Source organism: Prionailurus bengalensis, chromosome B1, assembly GCF_016509475.1.
Source record: "Prionailurus bengalensis isolate Pbe53 chromosome B1, Fcat_Pben_1.1_paternal_pri, whole genome shotgun sequence".
NCBI classification, from domain to species: domain Eukaryota; kingdom Metazoa; phylum Chordata; class Mammalia; order Carnivora; family Felidae; genus Prionailurus; species Prionailurus bengalensis.
This window is the reverse complement of record NC_057344.1, coordinates 114,165,226-114,174,594: the sequence shown is the minus strand read 5'-3', so window position 1 is coordinate 114,174,594 and position 9,369 is coordinate 114,165,226. Positions and strand designations below refer to the sequence as shown.

Genomic DNA, 9,369 nt, shown 5'->3' with positions numbered 1-9,369 from the left:
GGGTAAAAAGATGAGCCGGCCAAGCGTTGGCGCTGTGCCCCTCCAAATCTAAGCTGGGGGAGGGCGGTTCACTAGCGCCCCTCCCCTTTTTCTTTTCTTTTCTTTTTTTTTTTTTTTTCGGTCGGAGGACAGAAAACTGCCCCGCGCAGCGCCGGGGCGCGTTCGAGAGCCGCGGGAAGCGGGACACACCCTCCCCTTAGCCCGCCCCCCGCCCGGCGGCGCGGCCCCGGCGCTGGGAGGCGGGGGCCGGTGGGAGGCGCGGGGCGGGTTGCGCGCCGCGAGAGCGCCTGCTGCCGGCGGCTGACGATGGCTGGCTGAGTCGCGCGGCAGCCCGCGCCCGGGCAGGATGATGCTCCTGAGGGGCCCCTGGCCGCGGCGCCCGCGGCTGCCGCCGACACCCAGACCCGCGGGCCGAGTGCATCCGCCGCCGCGAACGCCGACGCCTCAGGTGCGACCGAGCCCGGCTCCGGAGGGGTGGGGGCGGGGGGAGGGCGGCTGGAAAAGTTTGCGTAGCGCAACTTGGGCGGCGGCGAAAGCCGAGCGGCCGGCCGGCAAGTTCTCTGCGTGTGGCTGGCCCTCCGGCTCCGCGCGCGGGCGGACCGCGCCAGGTGGGCTCCCGGGCCGCAGACGTGGGTCCCAGGCGCCGAGGGAAGGCGAGGCCCGGGCGGCGAGGAGGCGCATCACCTCGGCCACTGGGCGGCGGCCCGGGGAGCAGCAAAATCTCCCCGGGAGGCGGTTGCTTCGCGGCCACCGCGCGCTCAGGAGTTTTCAGCCACTTTGCCGCCGGCTCGGTGGTCGGTGCCGAGAGGAGCTATAGAAAAACGATCGAGCGGAGGGGCTGTCCCCCGGGGGTGCACTGTCGTAGGAAAGTGAAATTTCCAGCCTGAAAACCGCCAGCCCCTCCCTTCTAAAAAGAGGGAAGAAAAACTCGCGTTTTGTTCCGACACGCGGGTGAATCATGAGTGTGTGTGTCGGTGAGTAACAGCTGGCTTGACACAGTTGTATTGTGGCCAGGGTGGAACCGTAGCTTGGAGCAGAGGGAGGGGAGCGGATGCGCCCTGGAAAAGCCAGGGGGAAATGCTGCGCGTAGCTCGGATGGGGATGGAGCCTGACACGAGCCCTGAGCCTGACGAGGAAAGAACCCATTAGCAAGAGCCTTCCAGGTGTGTGTGATTTGGGAGCGCGTCTCTGAGTTTTCTCACCCCTCCCCCCCTTTAGATTACTTTCAGATTGTTAGAAAAATAACGTTTTAGCTGCGCAGTTTGAAAGAAAAGCAGAAAAGAAGCCATGCCATTATCTTGTCACTTTCACTTCCTGTTTGTTTTTTTTCCTCCAAGTATTTCAGGGCTTCAGAGTTTTGAATGCTGGAGGAAATATTTAAATATTTTAGATTTCCTTTCTTGAGTGTTTGAAAGAGAATGGGGAAAGGGCATTTTATTACTAACGCCTAGGAAAAGGGGCAAACTCCTTAAAATGTAAAATGGTAGACTTCACAAATTGGAAGGTTTTCCACGTTTGAAATTGTACTTTTTTTAAATTTTTTTTAACGTTTATTTCTTTTTGAGACATAGAGCATGAACAGGGGAGGGGCAGAGAGAGAGGGAGACACAGAATCGGAAACAGGCTCCAGGCTCCGAGCCATCAGCCCAGAGCCCGACGCAGGGCTCGAACTCACGACCGTGAGATCGTGACCTGAGCTGAAGTCGGACGCTTAACCGACTGAGCCACCCAGGCGCCCCGAAATTGTACTTTATTAAAAAATGCTGGGGGCACCTGGGTGGCTCAGTTGGTTAAGCGACTGACTTCAGCTCAGGTCATGATCTCACTGTTCATGGGTTCGAGCCCCACATAGGACTCTGCTGTCAGTGCAGAGCCTGCTTCAGATTCTCTCTCTCTTTCTCTCTGCCCTCACCGCCCCCCCCCCCCCGTGTTCTCTCTCTCAAAAATAAACATCAAAAAAAAAAAATGCTGCACTTTACAGTCAAAGATAATACCATACAGTGAAACAACCCAAGGAACCCCCTTTGCTGTAGCACCATTTGTTATTTTTTTAAGTGTATTTTTGAGGGGGAGAGGGGCAGAGAGCCCCAGGCAGGCTCTACACTGTCAGTGCAGAGCTAGGCATGGGGCTGGAAGTAGCCGGAGTCAACGCTTAACTGACTGAGCCACCCAGGTGCCCCTATACCAGCATTTAAACAAAAGATTAATTTAGTTTTCTATTAAACCTGTTTAATATTAAGTGGAATTTTTACGGAGCCCAAGACTGGCTGCGCTTTCGCAAATGATCAGCTCTAAGCCCTCTTCTCCATATTTCCCACCTGATGCTGTTCCCACCTGGTGCTGAAGCATGCCCCAGCAGGAATGTGGATGCCCTTTAAAAGAAAATGATACAGCGGGGCTTATGAGGCTTAATCATAGGGAGACAGTGGTTAGTACTTTGTCTCTAGGTAATCGTCCCAAGAAACCTTATATTTGGTTTCTAACTGGTTTTAAGTCTTGCCAGTCCATGCTATTAAGTCAATTTACTGAACTTTAGAAATGGAAATGCTTCCATTTTACTTGTTTGATAAAAGACCCCTTGAAAGAAGAGTTTACTTCTGTATATGCCTCTTTGAAATCATACCATAAACACTCTTATGTGGATCCTGAGAAACTTAACAGAAACCCATGGGGGAGGGGAAGGAAAAAAAAAAGGTTAGAGTGGGAGAGAGCCAAAGCATAATAGACTCTTAAAAACTGAGAAACTGAGGGTTGATGGGGGGTGGGAGGGAGGGGAGGGTGGTGATGGGTATTGAGGGCACCTGTTGGGATGAGCACTGGGTGTTGTATGGAAACCAATTTGACAAATTTCATATATTGAAAAAAAAAATCGTACCATAAAGAAACTGACAGAAATATCCTGGCCACTTAGTTTTGGCTAGGACTACTAAACCATTTTCTGCAAATCAAATTAACTGGCTGTAGGGACATTTTTCATTCTAAAGTCTCACTGGTTTGTGGTCGCCCCATTTGATATGAAAAGTCCTGTGGCTAAAGACAAGTATTTTATATATTTTTGCCACAAACATTCAGACCTCTGAAGCCTATGCAAACAGCAGGAAAAAACAACAAAAGTGATATTTGCAACCCAATAGCTCATAAAATCCTAGCTTGCAAGGGCTTGTCATTATAATAGTATTTCAGGTTAGCTTTCCCAGTTATATTTGGCCTTTTCTAAAAGTATGAGTGTGTTTTATTTTTTTTTAATTTTCTTTTTTTCAGCGTTTATTTATTTTTTGGGGGACAGAGAGAGACAGAGCATGAACGGGGGAGGGGCAGAGAGAGAAAGGGAGACACAGAATCGGAAACAGGCTCCAGGCTCTGAGCCATCAGCCCAGAGCCTGACGCGGGGCTCAAACTCATGGACCGCGAGATTATGACCTGGCTGAAGTCGGACGCTTAACCGACTGTGCCACCCAGGCGCCCCAGGTATGAGTGTGTTTTAGAGGAGGATTTAGTAAGTTTGGAAAATACACATTTTTCATCCTTGTCTGCTAGTATTTTGTGGGTGGAAAAAAGTTTGTCAACATAGGTATGTTTAGTATACCAGGATTGTTTAAGAATGCACTCGGTCTGAAGTGAAAGAGTGCCAGAATGTGTTGTGTTGCCTTTAGCCAAGGTATGCTCTGGTGTCCATGGTCACGTTCCCGTGTCAGCATCTCTGCTTGTCAGTAGCATTCTGGCTGAGTGGTTGTCAGGGCAATCCATGGCTCCTGCTGGCCTTTCTGTTTTCCAGGAGGCAGCTTTGAGTGGTTATAGCACCTGGCGAGTTATCTCTAAACAGAAAGCCCTTACCTAATTGTGCCTTTCTTAATTTGGGCTTTCTGCTGCTTAGTTTGAGAAGTCCCCTGGTAAGATTTCAGAACCCCAACTACAGCATTTGAGTCCCTACCATAAACTGTGTTTAAAACTAAAAAAAAAAAAAAAAAAAAAAAAAGAAATCAAGTGTACTTTCAGAGTATACTTTTTTTTAACATCTAGAAACAAAACGACACATGTTTAAATCCCACCACCAAATATTCATTGAGAAATTGTTTCCACCTTTTGAATTTAAGTCATTCTCATTTGATACTTTTCCTCCCATTCTGCCTCTTGTGTTTGTAATTACTGCAATGTATTCTGTAATACTGGTTTCAGAGCTCCCTCCCGAGGAGAACGCTTGGTTATATGTTGGAGATTGTACTTACACTATAGCAGATACTGGGGTAAAGTCATTCTAGACCAGTTTGTTAAATATTAAACATTACCATCTTCCCAGCACTCAGGTATTAGTGCTCAGTTTTTTTGTTTTTTTGTTTTTTTTTTAGATTTTGCTCTTAATTGCAGTTTAACAATGAGTGTTATGGCAAACTCTAAGCTAGAAAATCATTCTATATCTTAGCAGACAAGTATATGTTGAATGAGGTCTTTGTGAAGCATTGGTAGAAAACCTGAGGCAAATACTGGTTGATCTAATAGCTGTGTGAGCTAAATGTGTTTAGGTGCTAGCAGAGAAATGAGCAGCTAATTTAGTTGGCGCTAGGCAGTTGGAACATCTGAGTGCCCACCTGGCCTTGCCACCCGTGAGCTCCCTGAACTTAGCCAAGTCATTCGGTCTGTTTGGGCCTGTCGTATTCCCTTTTCGAAACAAGAAGATTTATCTAATTGGTCCCCAAAGCTCTTGCCATCTTTAAAGTCGCCATTTGTAATTTTACCAGGGGATATAAATATAGTGTTGAATAAAATATTGTCAGTGTCAGAATGGTTGTGTTAATGGTTGAACAGGCCTCTTTTATCATCTTAGGCAGTCAGTAAAATGGCAGTTTTACCTAGTGATTGTAATAACTGTTTTCCCTTTAAGAAGGAATTGAAATTGATTTGACGGGGTAGGCATGTCAGAATAGATTAAGTCTCGCTCTGATACTTTGTTCTGTCATTACCAGTGTTTTCATCTGTGAAATATTGCTTATTCAAGAGTATCTAGCGTTAGAACCATTTTATAATAGACATCTTGGGCTAACCTACAGGCTCTCAGCCAATAGTTAATAAACAGAACAGCATAATCTTAGCCATATTCTAGAAGTATCTTCTTTTTTTAATTCCTGTTTCATTTACCACAGTTTTTTTTTTTTTTTTTTTTTTAACAAATATCAGCTCTCTGTTCTCAGAGCTGTATGTTCACTGCATGGTATGGGATCCCTCATCCAAATGTGTTTACTGAATTTTCCACATTAGCATACCTTTTTTTAATTAAAAATAAATTTTCGTTAAGTGTGTTTAAGAGAGACAGAGCATGAGTGGGGGAGGGGCACAGAGTGAGGGAGACACAGAATCCAAAGGAGGCTCCAGGCTCTGGAGCTGTCAGCACAGAGCCTGATTTGGGGCTTGAACCCAGGAAGCTGGAGATCATGACCTGAGCCGAAGTAGGATGTGTAAGCAATTGAGCCACCCAGGTGCCCCCGCATTAGCATACCTTTTAAGAAACAGCCCTGTGAAACATGGTAGTCAGTTGAAAGGTGCCCTTTAAGAGGACCCATGGAAGAAGTTGCGGTCTGGTCGTAGCATTAGAGTTGTTGGTTTCTCCTGCGCAGATGCGGGAGTTTTTTGTACCAGCAGTGAAATGACTGTAGCCAGTGCTGTTCTCCCTGTGCACTGGCTGCCAGCAAGCGTAGGGTCAGATTTTCAACCCACCTTCTAACAAATGTGAAATGATAAGCATTTTACGTATTTACCACACTCACGGTTTCATGTTCTCTACCTTCGTTTTTTCCTACATTCACATCCTCACCAATTTTTTCTGAAATTATCTTTTATTTTTTAAATGCTTATTTTCCAGAGACAGAGATAGAGCATGAGTGGGGGAGGGGCAGAGAGAGAGGGAGACACAGAATCGGAAACAGGCTCCAGGCTCTGAGCTGTCAGCACAGAGCCCGACGCGGGGCTCGAACTCACGAACCGTGAGATCATGACCTGAGCCAGAGTCAGACGCTTAACTGACTGAGCCACCCAGGCGCCCCTGAAATGATCTTTTAATGGGAAAACGTGAAAATACGTTTTTAAGAAATTTAAAAAATCATCTCTTGGTGTTTGAACAAATATATTCTAAGTAGTTAATTGTGGAAGTGTGGCAAACCAGTTTCTGGTTCACACCGTCTCTGCTATGTGCTTCACCCCGAGAAAGTGCTCACTAAATATTGGTTGTACTGAATAGAGTTGCTGTAAGAATGCAATTCTTTGATGCTGTGGTTCTCTCACTCTTCTTGAGATGTAGTTGACATGTATGGTTCTCTCTTAAATGTGGTACTGAAGTTGTTTTGCTGTCCTCTCACCTTTTTCTTCTTAGTGCCTTCACCTGGCCTGAATCTTACCTCCTTGCTACCTCCACTGTCCTCACCTGACTTCAAATATAGTTTGGGTCAACTAGCAATACCTACCAAATCTCTTATTCTGAGAGTTTCCTATTTTGTTAACTCATAAATGGTATTACTTGATTGTACCTGATTTTTACTTTAGATACAGGTTCATTAATAAAGGAAACAGCCCTGCAGTCCAGGCTTTCGGCAGCTCTTTGGGGGATAATTAGATTTCTGTCTAGGATTCACAATATTGGTGAGAAATGCTGTATGAAACCACCATAAACAAAGTCTAGTGAAGAGAATTTCTCTGAGTAGATGTGAGGGCAAGAAATAGGGAGGCATGAAAAGAGAGACAAGAGATGGAACCGGAGTTGAAACGTCTATAGCCTGTGAGTGGAAACAAAAAGTGACATGAAACATTAAACCTCTTATCAAGAAACGGAAACGGGTAGGTGCACAAAGCTTTATTGTGGCAAACTTTAGGGTGGAAAAAAGTCTTCCTGAAGGATCATCCTGGAAGTATGTGTTCTCTCTGAGGGTCTTTTGGTATTTACTGGGTTGAGACGGTGTGGTTTGCAGAACTGCTGTGGGCACAAGTGGTGATGAACTCTCAATTATTTTGTTGTAGGAAGGCCTTTTTTTTTTCTTTCAATAAATTTTGTTTTTTTTTTTTAAGTTTAATTTTTTGAGAGAGGGATAGAGGGAGAGTGCACCCATGTACAAGTGAGCAAGCAGGGGAGGGGCAGAGAGAGAGGGAGCGAGAGAATCCCAAGCAGCTGTCAGTGCAAAGCCAGACACGGGCCTCGATCTCGACCATGAGATCACGACCATGAGATCACGACCTGAGTGGAAATCAAGAGTCGGGAGCTCAACCCACTGAGCCATCCAGGTGCCCCGGGAGTGCTTTTATAATGAATGCTCAAATCGCATTTCTGAGGCCTAGGGATGAGTTAGATTATTTTTAACCTCTGAGGCCTAACAGTAAATAACAAATGTCCTGAACCTGGTTGGAAGAAGGAAGAAGTTATTCTTTTTGACAAATTCTTGTTCTTTTCCTGATTCTGCGTGTGTGGGGGTGTGTGTGTGGGTATGGGTGTTCATATGTGTGGACTGTCTCTTGTTAAATATTTTGTTTTTGGTATTAATTTCCCCAGTGAGCTAAGTGGGATATTTGAAGAGAGGATTTTGAAAGGTGTTTGATGAATACCTGCTCTTTCCACCAGTAATGCAGCTGGAATACAGGTGTACATTTTTGTTACCTGAGAGTTGACAGTAATGTGACCGTAAACCTGAAAAAACATTTTAGAAAATGTCTGCAAACAGATCCACATAGCATTGGCTGTCTGAGCTCTTGCTGGAGGATGTGTGTGGTAACATTTTATGGTCTGATAACTTATTTCTGCAAGTCTGCTTTGGGAATGTTTCAGATAATATGTAATAAAGCAATTTCCACTTTCCAGGGGAAAGTATGGTTTCTTTTGACCTTGTAAATACCCTTTTATGGGTTTGTTATTAGTGAAACCAAGGTAAGCAAGCTTTAAAACATAAGCTGCAGTTGATTGGGAAATCCTGTGGCCTCATCCCATCAGTCCCACTTTCTGCTCCATGCCTCCCTTTGTCGGTATCTGTGCTGCTCCCTAGGCAGCTTTATTCCCCGCCCCCCAAATCACCCTTCTTCACTCTCCTGATTCTATACTTCCTCCAAGGCTGAGTTCCAGTACCCGCCCACCCACTCCCTGGAGCCCCTTTTTGATGAGGTGCACAGGTCTCTGCCAGCAGAATTAACTCCACGTTCTTTTTTCTCTTCCGCAGCACTTAATGCATCCCATGTGTTACAGGTGTGCTTGAATGGTTTTCCCTCCTGCATCCTCTCAGGACCTTGTGGTCAGAGCTATTTCTCCTCACCTCTGATGGCCTCTGCCCTGAATAATACGTGCTTGTTGGGTAGAGGGATGAGTGGACGGATAACTAAATATTACATAGAGTTTCTTAATGGTATGCTTTCTTTATGCCTAACCTTCTCCGTTTCCTCTTCGCTTCATCTAGCCGGGAACACCTAAAGCATTCTTACCTACTCTTCGGGATGTGAGCCTTGAATAATTGAAGGTTTCTAAAAAGTTAATCAAAATGGTATTTATCATATTTTTCTATTAAAAGAAAGCAGTAATCCTAAATAATATTTTGGTTAGTTTTTTCCCTCAGATATGCTTTCAAATCAGGATTTTTAAAGGACATTATTAACATAATCTAATGAAACATAAATTATGTAAGGACAGACAGCCTGGTGTGTAAGGGTGTGTATTTTGTTGGCTGGTTTTTGTTTTTCTTTTTGTTTTTTAATTGAGGTATAAGACATACAACATTATATCCGTTTCAGGTTTATAACATAGTGATTCAATATTTGTATATATTGTAAATATATATTTGTATATATTGTAAATATTTATTTGTATATATTGTAAATGTATATTTGTATATATTGCAAATATATATTTGTATACATTTTAAATATATATTGTATATGTATATTGTATGTGTGTCAAGACATAGTTTCAGAAGTTTTTTTCTTATGAGAACTTTTAAGGTTTACTCTGGTAGCAGCTTTCAAGTATGCAATACAGTGTTATTACCTATAGTCACCATGCTGTGTATTACGTCCCCATGACATTTTTTTAACTGGGAGTTTGTACCTTTTGACCATCTTCACCCATTTCACCCATCCCCCACCTCTGGCATCCACCCATCTGCTCTGTATCTGTGAGCTTGTTTTTTTTCCTTTCTTCCCTTTTCTTTTTTAGATTCTACATATAGGTAAGGGGCACCTGGGTGGCTCAGTCAGTTAAGCATCCAACTTCGGCTCAGATCATGATCTCACAGTTCGTGAGTTTGAGCCCCCCATTGGGCTCTGTGCTGACAGCTCAGAGCCTGGAGCCTTTTCAGATTCTCTCTGTCCTCCCCCCACCCCTCCACCCGCTTGCACTCTGTCTCTATCTCT

The 9,369-nt window shown here is 44.6% G+C and overlaps 1 protein-coding gene across 5 annotated transcripts in view; it reads left to right on the top strand.

Annotated features, from left to right (window-relative positions):
• Positions 1–215: 215 nt before the first annotated feature.
• Positions 216–9,369, top strand: part of MCUB (mitochondrial calcium uniporter dominant negative subunit beta) — a 108,073-nt gene continuing 98,919 nt past the window's right edge. For 2 of the 5 annotated variants that reach the window (XM_043570590.1, XM_043570573.1), the window contains exon 1: positions 216–448. In XM_043570590.1, the coding sequence (XP_043426525.1) occupies positions 347–448 (102 nt within the window). In that variant the 5' untranslated portion in view covers positions 216–346. Of the gene's footprint in view, positions 449–547; positions 975–1,033; positions 1,164–9,369 lie in introns of those variants that run through there. The other 3 variants (XM_043570583.1, XM_043570601.1, XM_043570605.1) reach the window with 3 other exon arrangements.